The sequence below is a fragment of the Anabrus simplex genome, chromosome 2 (genome assembly GCF_040414725.1).
Source record: "Anabrus simplex isolate iqAnaSimp1 chromosome 2, ASM4041472v1, whole genome shotgun sequence".
Taxonomy (NCBI): Eukaryota; Metazoa; Arthropoda; class Insecta; order Orthoptera; family Tettigoniidae; genus Anabrus; species Anabrus simplex.
Window position 1 is genome coordinate 1,048,406,832 of NC_090266.1, and position 15,782 is coordinate 1,048,422,613.

Here is a 15,782-nt window from a genome sequence, read left to right on the forward strand (position 1 = left end):
ATTCTCGCAGAAAACGAGTCAGATCGCGAATTTCGGAGGATTATATATCTAAAACAATAAGCATTCAATTATAAATTTCAGTATAATACCGTAGCGAAGCACGGGTATCTTGCTAGTTTTATATATCTAAAACAATAAGCATTCAATTATAAATTTCAGTATAATACCGTAGCGAAGCACGGGTATCTTGCTAGTTTTATATATATAGATAGATAACTTGACCTGACTGACTGACTGACTGACTGATTCATCATCGCCGAGCCTAAACTACTGGACATTAAGAAATGAAATTTTGGGGATACATTCATATTAAGATGTAGGTGCTTGCTAACAGAGGATTTTTGGATATTCCATTGCTAAGGGGGTGGAAAGGGGGTTGAAATTTTAAAATGAGTGTATCTATATCTCAAAACTTTAAAAGTTTGCATATGTAAAAATTGGAATTTAGAATCTTCTTTAAAAATAAGGAAACACGTATTTTTTTCTTTTCAGAAAATCCCAATAGGAGGGGTGAAAAAGGGTGAAAAAGAGTGAAAAAGTGGTTGAATGCCTTTAATCAGGATACCGGTACTTATATCTCAGAAACTGAAGATTTTACAGACCTGAAAATTGGTACTTTTGATCTCTTTTAAAAATAAAGAAACACATATTTTTTTGTTTTTGGAAAATCCCAATAGGAGGGGTGAAAAAGGGGTTGAATGACTTTAATGAGGATACTTATATCTCAGAAACTGATGATATTACAGACCTGAAAATTGGTATTTGGGTTCTCCTTTAAAAATAAAAAAACACTTATTTTTGTTTTTGGAAAATCCAATTAATGGGGGATGAAAAGGGGCAGGGGGTGAATTTTTAAAATGTGTGTATCTATATCTCAAAACTTTAAAAGTTTACAGATGTAAAAATTGGTATTTAGAATCTCCTTTAAAATAAAGAAAGGCGTATTTTTTTTTTGTTTTCGGAAAATCCCAATAGGAGTTGTGAAAGGGGTGAAAAAGGGGTTGATGCCTTTAATGAGGATACTTATATCTCAGAAAGTGAAGATGTTACAGATCTGAAAATTGGTATTTGATTTCTCCTTTAAAAATAAAGAAACACATGGAAAATCCAATTAATGGGGGTTAAACAGGAGTATCTACAGTATATCTCAGAAACGTACAACATTACAGACGTAAAAATTGGTATTTGGAATCTCCTGTGGAAGTAAAGAAACATAGGTGATTTGTTTTTGGAAATTCCACTTAAGGGGAACTAAAAAGGGGGGTTAATTTTTTAAATGAGTGTATCTATATCTCAAAACTTTAAAAGTCTACAGATGTTAAAATTGGTATTTAGAATTTCCTTTAAAAAGAAAGAAACACATATTTTTTTTGTTTTCGGAAAATCCCAATAGGAGCAGTGAAAAAGGGTGAAAAAGGGGTTGAATGACTTTAATGAGGATACTTATGTCTCAGAAACTGAAGATATTACAGACCTGAAAATTGGTATTTGAGTTTTCCTTTGAAAATAAAAACCACTTATTTTTTGCTTTTGGAAAATCCAATTAATGGGGGTGAAAAAGGGGGTGGGGTGAATTTTTAAAATGAGTGTATCTATATCTCAAAACTTTAAAAGTTTACAGATGTAAAAATTGGTATTTAGAACCGCCTTTAAAAATAAAGAAAAGCATATTTTTTTGTTTTCGGTAAATCACAATAGGAGTTGTGGAAAGGGTGAAAAAGGGGTTGAATGCCTTTAATGAGGCTACTTATATCTCAGAAAGTGAAGATATTACAGATCTGAAAATTTGTATTTGATTTCTCCTTTAAAAATAAAGAAACACATGGAAAATCTAATTAATGGGGGTTAAACAGGAGTGAAAAATTGGGGTGAATTTTTAGAAAGACTATATCTACAGTATATCTCAGATAAGTACAATGTTACAGACGTAAAAATTGGTATTTGTAATCTCCTGTGGAAGTAAAGAAACATAGGTGATTTGTTTTTGGAAACTCCACTTAAGGGGAACTAAAAAGGGGGATGAAATTTTAAAATGAACATTTCTACAGTATAACTTTACATGTTACAGAAGTGAAAGATGGTATTTTTTATCTCTATCTTCTTAAAAAAAATGAAGAAACACGTATCTGTTTTTTTCAGAAAATCCACTTATGCTAGGAGTGGAAAGGGAGGGGGTTTGAAACGAAGTGAAGAAAGAGTTGAATTATTTTTATGAAGATACTCATATATCAAATACTGAAGATGTTAGTGTCCGGCTCCATGGCTAAACGGTTAGCATGCTGGCCTTTGGTCACAGGTGTCCCGGGTTCGATTCCCGGCAGGGTCGGGAATTTTAACAATCTTTGGTTAATTTCGCTGGCTCGGGGGCTGGGCGTGTGTGTTGTCTTCATCCTCAACACGACGCGCAGGTCGGCGACGGGTGTCAAATCGAAAGACTTGCACCTGGCGAGCCGAACATGTCCTCGGACACTCCCGGCACTAAAAGCCACACGCCATTTATTTGAAGATGTTAGAGACGTAAAAATTGGTATTTAGAATGTCCTTTAAAAATAAAGAGACACATATTCTTTTATTTACGGAAAATCCACTTAAGAGGGGGTGAAAGAATTGAAAAATTAGTTGAATTCTTTGTATGAGGATACTTATATCTCAAAAACTAAAGTTGTCACAGACGTGAAAATTGGTGTTTGGAATCTCAATCTCAAAAACTTAACATGTTACAGACATGAACATTGGTATTTGGAATCTTCTTTAAAAATAAACACCGGGCGAGTTGGCCGTGTGGTTAGGAGTGCGCAGCTGTGAACTTGCATCCGGGAGATAGTGGGTTCGAACCCCACTGTCCGCAGCCCTGAAGATGGTTTTCCGTGGTTTCCCATTTTCACACCAGGCAAATCCTGAGGTTGTACCTTAATTAAGGCCATGGCCGCTTTCTTCCCATTCCCAGGCCATTCCTATCCCATTGTCACCATAAGACCTATCTGTGTCAGTGCAACGTAAAACAAATAGAAAAAATAAGAATAATAAAAGTAAAGAAACATGTAATTTTTTGTTTACGGAAAATCCACTTAAGGGGGATGAATTTTTAAAACGAGTGTATCTACAGTACATCTCAATATCTTAACATGCTACAGGCGTGAAAATTGGTATTTGGAATCTCCTTTAAAAATAAACACGTATTTCAACGTTTTCCGAAAATCCACTGAATGGGGGTAAAACGAATTGAAAAACTTCTACAATGTTTAATGACGATACCGATACGTATATCTCTAAAACCGAAGATGTTGTTCTGTGGGTGTTTGTTTCATACTGGATCTTCCGTCCTGAACTCATTCTTAAGGGAGGCCTGCTATAGTACCATTTTGTGTTTTCATACCTTATGAAAATAGTAAGGTGCATTTTATTTAGATCCCCGAACATCGAGGATTAAGACCCACCTCTTGCCGATAACGTGACCTGCTAGCGTTTGTAAGTTCGTACCGAAGAGCTCCGTGGGGGAAGATAGGGGAGGGAGAGTGTAGTGTTTGTTGCCTGACATGCGCATGAAGTATGGAACTGACAACAACAGCACTTCGTTTCACTTCGTGTTGAATGCTCTGAGCTCTCAGTCTTTGTTCGCACAATAGCGGAGTTGCAACACGGAATACGTAGAATTAAACGGTGTCATAAACACAATATTTTAAAATAATAAAATAAGTGTTTTACGTTTGTATATTTACTTCTACACTTCAAGGGATATTTCTCAAGGACGTTGGATCGTCCGGTGGGGATGGTGACCTTGAGACACGACATCACAAGCGCAAGTTCATAACTTTCTGGTTTAGCGTTCATTGTTTTCTGTACGCATTGTAAAATAATACAGTTGTGTATTCAATCGATAACACTTCAGGCATTCTAATACATTTAGTATGGCTGTTGAATGGTTAAATATAAATGGCTCCGTGATGCCCCATTCTGTCGTTCCAATTATTGGTGATAGAGCTTGCCTGTTTAGGGCAATATCCTTTGTTTTGTATGACACTCAAGTCATGGCCCGAGAGGTTCGTGATGAGATAGTGGCTCACGTGGTGAGTCACTGGGAAGATTTTTGTATAATGTCACATGATAGAGATGGAAATAATTACAGCTGTTCTGCCGACTACTTCACTGATATGTCGCAGTTTCATACTTATGGAGGTTTATGCGAGTTAGTGGCTGCCACACAAATATATTTCACAATGTTCGAGGTCTATTTCAATGGAGAGCTGTATGAGAAATTTGGTGTAGAAGGGAACCCCGTAAAGAGACTGCGTTTTACTTCTATGCAAGACCTGTCTCATGGACATTTTGATGTGTATGTGCCTCATGAAGATGGGTCGACTACATCTATTTCTGAACTTTTTTTTTTTTTTTTTGCTAGGGGCTTTACGTCGCACCGACACAGATAGGTCTTATGGCGACGATGGGATAGGAAAGGCCTAGGAGTTGGAAGGAAGCGGCCGTGGCCTTAATTAAGGTACAGCCCCAGCATTTGCCTGGTGTGAAAATGGGAAACCACGGAAAACCATCTTCAGGGCTGCCGATAGTGGGATTCGAACCTACTATCTCCCGGATGCAAGCTCACAACCGCGCGCCTCTACGCGCACGGCCAACTCGCCCGGTATTTCTGAACGTGACAGCTCTGATAGCATGGTCACCTTTAAGAAACATACTAGAAAATGTCGTGGTAGATTTACCGACGCCATTAGGAAAAAACAGCTCTTACATTATTCTACTAAATATCAACAAAAAAAAACGAGAAATTCACAGAGCAGCTACAGCTAATTACCAGCAGAATCATCCAGAGGTTCACAGAGCGGCTGCAGCTAATTACCAGCAGAATCATCCAGAGGCTCACAGAGCGGCTGCAGCTAATTACCAGCAGAATCATCCAGAGGTTCACAGAACAGCTGCAGCTAATTACCAGCAGAATCATCCGGAGGTTCACAGAGCAGCTGGAGCTAATTACGTGCAGAATCATCCGGAGGTTCACAGAGCAGCAGCAGCTAATTACCAGCAAAATCATCCGGAGGTTCACAGAGCAGTTGTTCGTAGACATGCGCAGAATAATCCAGGACGACGATTGGAAAGGCGATCTTTTCCATGGAAGATGAAAGCTTTTTCTGGGATGAAATATGACTCGGAGATAGCTTATGAAACCGATACAGCCGTATCCCTGGGCACTATGAGTCATAAAGGCGTATACTGTAACGCCCTTAAGTTTAAAGAAGAGTCGCCTGGTATGTGCTGTAGCGCTGGTAAAGTACAGCTTCCGGCTTTATTGCCCCTTCCTGAGCCGCTCTATAGTTTGATCATGGGTATGCATCCTGAGCACATACATTTCATGGACCGCATTAGAATATACAATGGCTGCTTTCAAATGACTTCTTTTGGAGTAAAAAAAAAGTTATGAAAGATGGGTTTATGCCAACTTTCAAAGTGCAGGGTCAAGTGTATCACTTAATTGGTAGTCTGCAACCTCTGCCTGAAAAAGACCCTCAGTTCTTACAGATTTATTTTGTTGGAGAGGATGAGAGGGAGGCGCGCTTAAGATGCACTAACTTCCCTGATGTAAAGCAAGGCCTGGTAAAACAATTGCAGGCGATGTTGCACCATAATAACCCGTACATAAAGGACTTAAAAACTACTCTCGGGAAAGCACCTCAAAATTTTAAAGACTTTGAAGTTGTAATACACGCTGATAGAAAACCAGCCAATGCTCATAGAGGACAATTTAATGTACTGACAGCAAGCGAAGTAGCACTGGTCATAGTTGGACAACAGTTTGAAAAACGAGATATTGTATTACAAAGTCATGGTAACAAATCGCAATGCATCAGTGAAATGCACCGTTCGTATGATGCATTGCAGTATCCACTACTTTTCCCTCGTGGTGAAGATGGTTACTCCATCTCTCAGGTTGACCCAAAAACGAAATTACCCCTTTGAAAAACAGTTTCTGCGTTAAACTTTTATTCTTACCGTATAATGATCAGACATATGGAAACCAGCCATTTATTGTACTGCCGATGTCTTTTTAGTCAATACTTAGTAGATATGTACGCTAAAATTGAGACAGAGCGACTAAATTTCATTAGAAGCAACCAGGAGCAAATCAGAGTTGATAATTACATACACCTTAGAGATGCTACAGGAAGACAAGATACCGATGTCGCTCAGCTTGGTCAGATGATAGTACTTCCGTCATCTTTCACTGGGTCACCACGGTATATGCATGAAAAGACTCAGGTCACCATGACATACGTTCGCCATTACGGTCGTCCTGATCTATTCATTACATTTACATGTAATCCTCGATGGAAAGAAATTGCAAGTGCATTACTATCTGGACAACAGCCTCACGACCGTCATGATATCACAGCTAGGGTATTTCACTTAAAAGTTAAGGTGTTTTTGGCATTGCTAACAAAGGGGAATTTGTTTGGGGAAGTGCGTTGTTTTATATATTCCATTGAATGGCAAAAACGTGGTCTGCCTCATATACACATTTTGTTGTGGCTACAACAACGCATTTCTCCAGATAAATTAGACAGTGTTATTTGTGCAGAGATACCAGACCCTGCAGAAGATCCTCTCCTTCAAGAAATTATCAAGGCGAATATGATCCACGGGCCTTGCAGTCATTTAAATAACAGATCAACCTGTATGAAAGCAGGTAGCTGCAGCAAGAAGTTTCCTCGACCTTTCATCCAAGAAACTCAAATGGCAGAAGACCCAGAAGATACCCACAATATCGACGAAGAGCTCCAGGAGATGGTGGTTTCACTGTTGAAATTAATGGTGTGACCTCTGATAACCGGTGGGTAGTGCCATATAACCCTGTTCTTTCACGTACTTTTGGTGGTCATATTAATGTGGAATACTGTAATTCTGTGAAATCCATCAAATACATATGTAAATATGTTAATAAAGGGAGTGATCAGGCAAAATTTAGTCTTGAAAATGAAAAGGATGAAGTTAAATTCTATGAGAATGGTCGATATATAAGCAGCTCCGAGGCTGTACGGAGAATTCTGGCTTTTCCCATTCATAAAAGGTTCCCGACTGTCTTCCATCTCGCTGTGCATTTAGAAAATGGACAGCGTGTCTATTTTAATCCAAATGACTCCATTAACTTGAAAAATATGATCAATAATCCACCCAAAACTACACTTTTAGCATTTTTTGACTTATGCAAAACAGATGATTTTGCAAAAACACTTCTTTATGTTGAAGTTTCCTCTTATTATATATGGAAAAAGAATAGATTTGAGAGAAGAAAACATGGAAGAAAACACGTCAATGGCTGGCCGGGAATAAAGAAAGACTGGGCTTTAGGCAGGGTGTATACTATCCACCCTAATAATACAGAGTGTTATTATCTTCGCCTTTTACTTCATGAAGTCAGAGGCCCCACATCTTTCTTGGATTTGAAGACTGTTAATGGCACGATTCAACCCACATATCAGTCAGCATGTAAGGCTCGAGGCTTGCTAGAAGACGAAAGGCACTGGGATGCAACTATAGAAGAAGCTGCGCTTTGTTGTCTTCCATTTAGATTACGTGAACTTTTTGCAGTAATGTTGATATTTTGTCAGATGTCAGATGCTTTAAATCTTTGGGAGAAATACAAGGATAGCCTTTCTGAAGACATACGGCATGAAATGGAGTCAGAATTAAAACATGGAGATGTTCATCTAATTTTAAATGAAGCATACAATAAATGCTTGGTTTGTCTTGAAGATACAGTGCTATCTTTGGGAGGTCAGTGCCTACAACAGTATGGTTTACCTCAGCCATCAAGATGTGAAGCAGTCTTACAAAACACAGACTACCTCCGGGAGATCAGCTACAATCCAAATATTTTAGCACAGTTTGTAAGTGCTAACGAAAATTTGTTAAACGATGAACAGTCCTACATTTATGACCAAATTTTAGAAAGCATCGAAAGAGATATAGGTCAGACATTTTTCTTAGACGCTCCTGGGGGCACTGGTAAGACATTTGTCATAAATCTTTTATTGGCAAGAATACGAAAAGATCGTGGGATAGCCTTGGCTGTTGCTTCTTCAGGCATTGCTGCTACGCTGCTGGAAGGAGGTAAAACAGCTCACTCTGCTTTCAAACTGGTCTTGAACATGATGCGAGTAGAGACACCTATGTGTAATATTTCCAAACAGAGTAACATGGCGCAAGTTTTGAGAGAGTGTAAGCTAATAATTTGGGATGAATGCACAATGGCACACAAGGGCAGATTCGAGGCTCTCAGTAGAACATTACAAGATATAAGAGAAAACAATAGCTTGATGGGAGGGCTTACCGTGCTGTTAGCTGGAGATTTTCGCCAAACATTACCCGTCATACCTAGGGGTACAGGGGCAGATGAAGCCAAATTGTGCCTAAAGGCTTCATATTTGTGGCAACATATCCGGAAACTTACACTTCATAGAAATATGAGGGTCCATTTAAGAGGTGATATATCTGCTGGGCTTTTCGCTGAGATGTTACTGAAAATAGGCGATGGAAATTACCCTTCAGTAGAAGGTAAAGTCGCCATCCCCTCAGATTTGGGTACAGTGGTTAGCTCCCTACCAGAGCTAACTTCTAGAGTATATCCTGATATAAGTAATATCAAGGAGAAGCCCATAGAATGCTTGTACGAGCGTGCCATCTTAACTCCGAAGAACGATAAAGCAGCCGCAATTAATGACTTCCTATTAAAGGTCATGAAAGAACAAGACGTTGAATACAGGTCTTTTGACTAAGTGATCCAAACGGACGACGCCATCCATTACCCCATAGAATTTCTTAATACTCTTAATCCTTCTGCTCTTCCATCACATAAACTCATTCTTAAAATTGGAGCACCTGTAATGTTAATAAGAAATCTTAATACGCCTAAATTGTGCAATGGAACTATGCTACAAGTAAAAGCTTTGCATAAAAGCATTGTAGAAGCCACAATAATCACTGGATCTGCTCGGGAGGAGACAGTTTTCATCCCAAGAATACCGTTAATCCCAACGGAATATCCGTTTGAGTTTAAAAGAATACAGTTCCCTCTCAAGGTGTGCTTTGCCATGACTATTAATAAATCTCAAGGACAGTCACTGAAATTGGCCGGCATCGACTTGAGAGAGGACTGTTTCTCACATGGACAGTTGTATGTCGCATGTTCCAGAGTTAGCTCTGCCAGTAGCCTGGTCATCTTAGCCCCAAAATGTAACACGACAAACGTGGTTTACAAGGAGGTACTGGGGTAGATGAAACTCAATTTTTCAGTGGGTTTTTACACTTCAGGAATTTTCAGATAATGTCTTAGTGCAGTGCCGAGGAACGATTACTTTTATCAAATTACTAAATCTACTGACTGTCAATCAACGCCCAGGCAAAGCTACTGGACATAAAGATAATAAAGATAATGTAATTTTGGAGATCCGCTTCTATAAAAGGAAGGGTTTCAAAAAATTCCACCTCTAAGGGGGTGAAACAGGGATAAAACCCTCAAAACCAGAACACTCATTACTCCAAAACTGTTCACCGGACAAAGTACAATGATTGCTAAATGATTGTAAAATGGAGCTAGTTATTTTTATTTATTTGTGTCGGAAGTACAAAATAAAAAGGAATCATGTAATGGACACAAGTACACAAATGTGTGTGCATTAAGTGATTTTAAACAGTTCCCGTCCAATACTTAGCCACTTCGCGAGCACCTGAATTAGTTTGAGGCAAATCACTCATTGTACAACTGGATGGGCACAACGGACTATATAAGAGATGTTGTGTTGTTTGAAATTCGCCACAATCACATACATGTCTTGGTCTGAAACTGTTTGACGTACAACATTGTCATTTCACATGATGGTTCTTCCTACATGTCTTAGATTTTAAATAAGAAGTGGTCTTAAAACAACGCAGCTGTAGAGGGTTTAGACCGAAGGGGTGGGGGGAGGGAAGAGGTGGGTGAGGTCTGATGAAAAACCGCTTGACATACAAGGTTGAAATGTCACATAATGGTTACCCCTCAGTGTCTTAGATTCTAAATGAGACTTATTAAAACAATACACCGCTAAGGGTTTCTGAATGGGGGTAAGGGCCGATGATAAAAATATTCCTCTTAAACCGCTTGACGTACGAGGCTGCAATTTCACACGATGGTTGCTCCTATATGTTTTAGACTTCAAGTAAGAAGTGGTCTTAAAACAATACAGCCCTGAGGGGTTTTCACTGGCGGAGGTGGGGTGAGGTTTGATGATAAAAATATTAATTTCTCTGAAACCGCTTGACGTACGAAGTAAACATTTTAAATTATATCGCAGGTATTAAGTAACATCAGGTTTGAAAATATAACCCCTCAGGGAGTTAAATGGGGCTTAATATCCTTAAACATTCCTCCAAAAACGTTTAATGTACGAAGATAAAATTGGAAGTGGGGGGATATATTTTAAATCCCAGGTGTGAAATAGGAGTTATTTGAAAACATCCCACCCCTAAGGGGTAAACGAAATTGTTCATTTCTCTAAAACGTTTGACCTATGAAGTTGGAATTTTACACGAAGGTTGTTTTTATGTTCTAAGTGTCAATTATCGTATACTTCAAAACATTTCTTCCCTAGGGACTAACTCTAAAATGGCACAATATTCATTCTTCCAAAACTGTTTCACGTACGAACTTTAAGTTGTATATGGAGGTTGGTCTTCTATGTGCTAGATGTTATCTAAGAAAACATTCTACACCTTTGATAGTGTTCGACGTACAAATCACAATTGCGCAGGTTGATCACTTCGGCGTCCTAGATTTTAAATAACATAGGGTTTTAATCATTCCTATTCTATGGTATTAATATTAGTTTTACATCCGAAATTAAATAATCATTCCTCGAAAACCGTTTGAAGTACAAACTGAGGATACTTTTTATGGGCCCAGCCGACAGCGAACTTCCTGAAATGTTAAACATTCAATTATAAATTTCAGTAAAATACCGTAGCGAAGCACGGGTATCTTGCTAGTTCTTCTATATAAGGAAGAATACTTCTAGAGGCAGGTTGGTGGGTCCCTGGCATGCATAAAGGAAGGATTTCCCTTCTGTGTTACTTCAGGTATAGCTTTATATCATTTTATAATGGGTAGAGTGGGATAATTTGGCGGTACATTCTTCTAATCGTAAACTGCTCATATTATTAAGGTCAAGATATGACTAATTGGAAGTATTTTGTTGTCAAGTACACATACTAGAAGCTCAACATTTTTATGCCAATACTGGATGTTGGTAGATGAGATGTCCCGACAAAGTGAGAAATATCCAAATTACCCTACCATGGGATAATCTGGTGCTGTATGACTATTTGCTCGCACCTGCCATTTTTACTGTCCTTGGGGTAAATGGCTGGTAGGGGAGACTGCTGTACCAAGCAATATGTTTAATTCCTGTAAGTTCTTTATTTTTCAATCAAATTAAATGGTTTTCTAGTGATACACTCCATATTCATCTCCAATAAATCAGAGAACTTGTTTGACATTTAAAAAAATCAAAAGTGTAAAGTGGCCCAAGAAACAAAATGCCTTTGTACCTTGCACCATGGGATACTGTACCTTGGGCTACCAGATGTAACATACAGTTTAATTTAAAATAATAGAGGTAAGTATTGGCAACATCAAATATATTTCTGCTGAAGTGCCATCGTACTGAAACTTGTAATAAAGAGCAAAGCCCTGCAGTGACTTACTTTTTTGCAATAAAATTGTTAGGGAATTAAAATTTTCTTTCAATATCACACCACCAAGTTATCCCACATCCCAATTACCCTATACTACCCTGCTTTTATTGTTTACAAAATATGGATACCTGCAATTGATTTGCTACCCCTTCCGGTTTTTTTTTTTTTTTTTTTTTTTTTCCAGTGTAAGACAGATTATCTACTGGGAACAAAATACCATACACACATCTGTTAACACAACCTAAAACTGTTGATTAAACAGTTCACACGAACACGGTACCTGTAAATCAAGTGAATGACCCTGATGACCTTCGACACATTTTAAAAATTTAAAAAACAATCACAACTTAGGAAAACTGTTAGTAGCAACTAAGGCATAATACTTGGAAGCAATATTTTCTTTATAATATGAATACTCAAGCAGCAAGATATTTTCTTAAATTTTAAATTATAAACTTACTAGCTGAGGATCTGAGAAATTAGGTAGAGTCTTTGTTGTCAATGGTATAACCAAACACGTTCCAGCAAATACTGCCACAGCAACTAAGATGACATATGGATGATGTGTCACAATACGAGCAAACCTGTAAGAGATGATGCAATGTTAATTAAACTTCACTCCACAACAAAGAAAAGGAAACAACATTTAAAACAATTGTCACAGCTCATAATTTCTTAATAACATGTCATTAGTTCCAAATGTGGAAAACCTGAAAAATTTTAAAAGCCTCAGAAACCAGGTTTACAAAATTTTATTTGACAGTGAAGTTTTATTAAGTATAAAATATTTAATTTACCAATCAATAAATGAACATGTGAACTGATAAGCTGAGTTAGTTTTAAACATAAATGTAAAGTCTCAGTCTCAAACTAACCCACAAACTTTGCATTGGAATATTATTCACTGAGCAATTGGCTGCGTGGTTTGGGTCACGTAGCTATCAGCTTGCATTCAGGAGAGAGTGGGTTTGAACCCCACTGTCGACAGCCCTGAAGATGGTTTTCTGTGGTTTCCCAATTTCACACCAGGCAAATACTGGGGCTGTACCTTAATTAAAGCCACAATTGCTTCCTTCCCACTCCTATCCCATCATCGCCATAAGACCTATCTGTGTTGGTGTGACGTAAAGCAAACTGTCAGAATATTATTCCTTCAGCGTATCAAAAGATGCAGTTTCACTCACTGACTGGTAAACCTATTCTACAGCAGTGCTCTTTGCCGAAAGGAAGTTGCAAAGAAAATGATTGTGATAAATCCCCGAAATCCCCATGGTGCAAGAGCCCCAAAGGGCCATGGCCTACCAAGCGAACGCTGCTCAGCCTGGAGGCCTAAAGATTATGAGGTGTCATGTGGTTGGCACAACAAATTCTTGTGGCTGTTATTCTTGGCTTTCTAGACTGGGGCTGTTATCCCACCATCAGAGAGCTTTTCAACTGGAATCACGTAGGCTGACTGGACCTCGAACCAGCCCTCAGATCGAGGCAAAATCCCTTATCGGGCCAGAAATCGGACCCAGGGCCATCGAGTAAGAAGCAGGAATGCTACCCCAACACCGCGGGGCTGGCACTGAAAATGAAAACCCACAGCCTGTTTCCAGTCATTCGAATGGGTCAGGAATGGAATGAACAAGGCCCCCATTTAGAGCGAGGATAGGAATCGTGCCGGCTGCCGAAGCCTGTCGCACTCCTCTGGGGCAATGATTAATGAACGACAGATGGAAGGAATTGATATTGGAGAGTGTTGCTGGAATGAAATATGACAGGGAAATCCGGAGTACCCGGAGAAAAACCTGTCCCGCCTCCACTTTGTCCAGTACAAATCTCACATGGAATGGCTGGGATTTGAACTACGGAACCCAGCGGTGAGAGGTCGGCGCGGTGCCACCTGAGCCATGGAGGCTCCTACGTATTAAGATAATGATTAATATTTATTATGGGAAAATCTACAGATTATTTAATTTAGTAGAATGTCTCTTTACAATAAAGATTCGCACTGATGCAGGCAGAGGTGCATTCATACAAATGTCTGACACACCCTATAGAAGGCTGCTGAAGGTGTTACTTCAGATTCTGCATAATTAGCAAGCAAGGGCAGAAACTGTCATACCACCTAGTGCCAAACATGCTCGACCTGTGAAAGCCTGACACCACAAAAGGGGTCAAGGGAAGTCTATAACTTAACAGGCTTAATTTTGTTAAGAAATGGATTAGAGCAGCAGCTCCATAAAGCTTCAGGATATCCTGAATATACTGTTGCACTGTCATGGTTCTGAGAATGACTGTCAGCTGGAACTGGGGAAAAAAGGTGAAGGTTCTCTGTACCAGAACATATTGCACAACAGTGACATCTTGATTTGTGCACTGTCCAGGGTATCTTCATTATTCTGTGGTCTTCTCTCTCCACGTAAAACATTGATTAGTCACTAAACACCAGTCCACAAGTGACCTTGCCATCCACACACAATAACACAGTACTGTAAGCAAAGCTCAACAATAGCAAAGAGTTAATGGAAGACTGCATATGACATATTGAAGATGCATAAGATGCAGATTTTGTTCTACAAGGCACCTTGTGACTGAAATTTTACAGTTTGATACTTACTGATGTTGAACCTGTCTCTGGATGGCGGACGGACATATGGATCTATTAACGGTTGTACAAGCCATGGGTTTAATTTAAATGAAAGCTACAAGTAAATAAAGAAATTCATTTCTTTTATATTGAATAGTGAGAGTTGAACAATAATTTGATGTATAACACACCACTTCTGGTTGATCTCTCCTTAAGTGTAAGTTTTTAAACCGAATTTGACCACAAATAGTAAATCTACTCAAAACTCCAACTTAATCCTTTCTTATTCTAGGTTAAAAAAAGGGGGATAGTAATTGCACCAGAGCTTATCCACCAATAAATGTCCATCTTTAATTGAAGATGGCATGTCTGCAGGCCTAAATGAAGAGGCTGAGAGAGCATGCTAGTGAGGAGAGCACAGTTGTTCACAATGCATCTAGGAAATACTCTGTTTACAACTACAGTACACAACAGGGGGCCATACAGCGAGATCTCTTGCAAGATGAACTCAGATGAAATGGTCACTACCAATTCTTCAAAACAAGAAATATTTACTTTTAAGTCATGAGGGAGCTACCGTAGTCTTTGTTACAAATGAATTATGAAAATTACCTGTAGGCCTATTCAACGAATTTCATGGGTTGGTTGCAATAACAAATTTTTACTTACCAGCTCATGTTCTTCTTAGCAGCAGGATTAATGAAATCCGAATTGAGGGTTCCAGAATTCCCGACATCACACCTATAAATGCAATAACAGGCATTGAAACACAGCACAGATAATTAACTAAAAACAGTAACATCCCATAACCAATAACAATTTGCAAGAGGTAACGCAAACTAGTGAGAGATATGCGTCAAAAAGAAATGTAACTTCAACTTTGTTTTATAATGTGCATAACATGTAAAAATAGAAAATTGCACGTGGAGTTAACACCCTCTCTCACCTACCCTAACCTCAACCCTTCGGAGTAAACAATGTCATCAGTGCGCCTCTGGACCAATGGAAGAGAAGATTGGATGTTATCCATCCGAAATACTGTAGCTGCAGTGATTCAGGAGAGAATAAGTAACCGTAAGGTGCTAACTGCACACTACTATTGTAAAAATTAGTCACTTAAGTAAGAGGAACTTTGTTTTTCTCTCCACACCAGAATGTAAACAAACGAATGCACGTGGGGCCAGCAACGAAGACATGACATTTCACTCTCAACGACATTTCATAATTACATTACACATTGAATGAGATTCGAACACCACCCGTCGTGATGTTAACAAGTGCAATATCACTCGGCTGTCACAGCCTGAGTTCAATATTGCTAATAATAATAATAATGCTAACTGGTTTTATGTCCCACTAACTACTTTTACGGTTTCCGGAGACGCCGAGGTGCCGGAATTCTTTCCCGCAAGAGTTCTTTTACGTGCAAGTAAATCTACCGACACGGGGCTGACGTATTTGAGCACCTTAA

The 15,782-nt window shown here is 38.9% G+C and overlaps 1 protein-coding gene across 1 annotated transcript in view; it reads right to left on the reverse strand.

The window, feature by feature from the left end:
• disp (dispatched) overlaps nt 1-15,436 on the reverse strand; it is a 185,510-nt gene extending 170,074 nt beyond the window's left edge. Inside the window, exons 1-3 of the mRNA XM_067140121.2 lie at nt 15,262-15,436; nt 14,981-15,052; nt 12,200-12,323 (exon numbers count right to left, since the gene is read on the reverse strand). Of these exons, the coding sequence (XP_066996222.2) occupies nt 12,200-12,323; nt 14,981-15,052; nt 15,262-15,341 (276 nt within the window). The 5' untranslated portion in view covers nt 15,342-15,436. The remainder of the gene's footprint in view (nt 1-12,199; nt 12,324-14,980; nt 15,053-15,261) is intronic.
• Nucleotides 15,437-15,782: the final 346 nt, after the last annotated feature.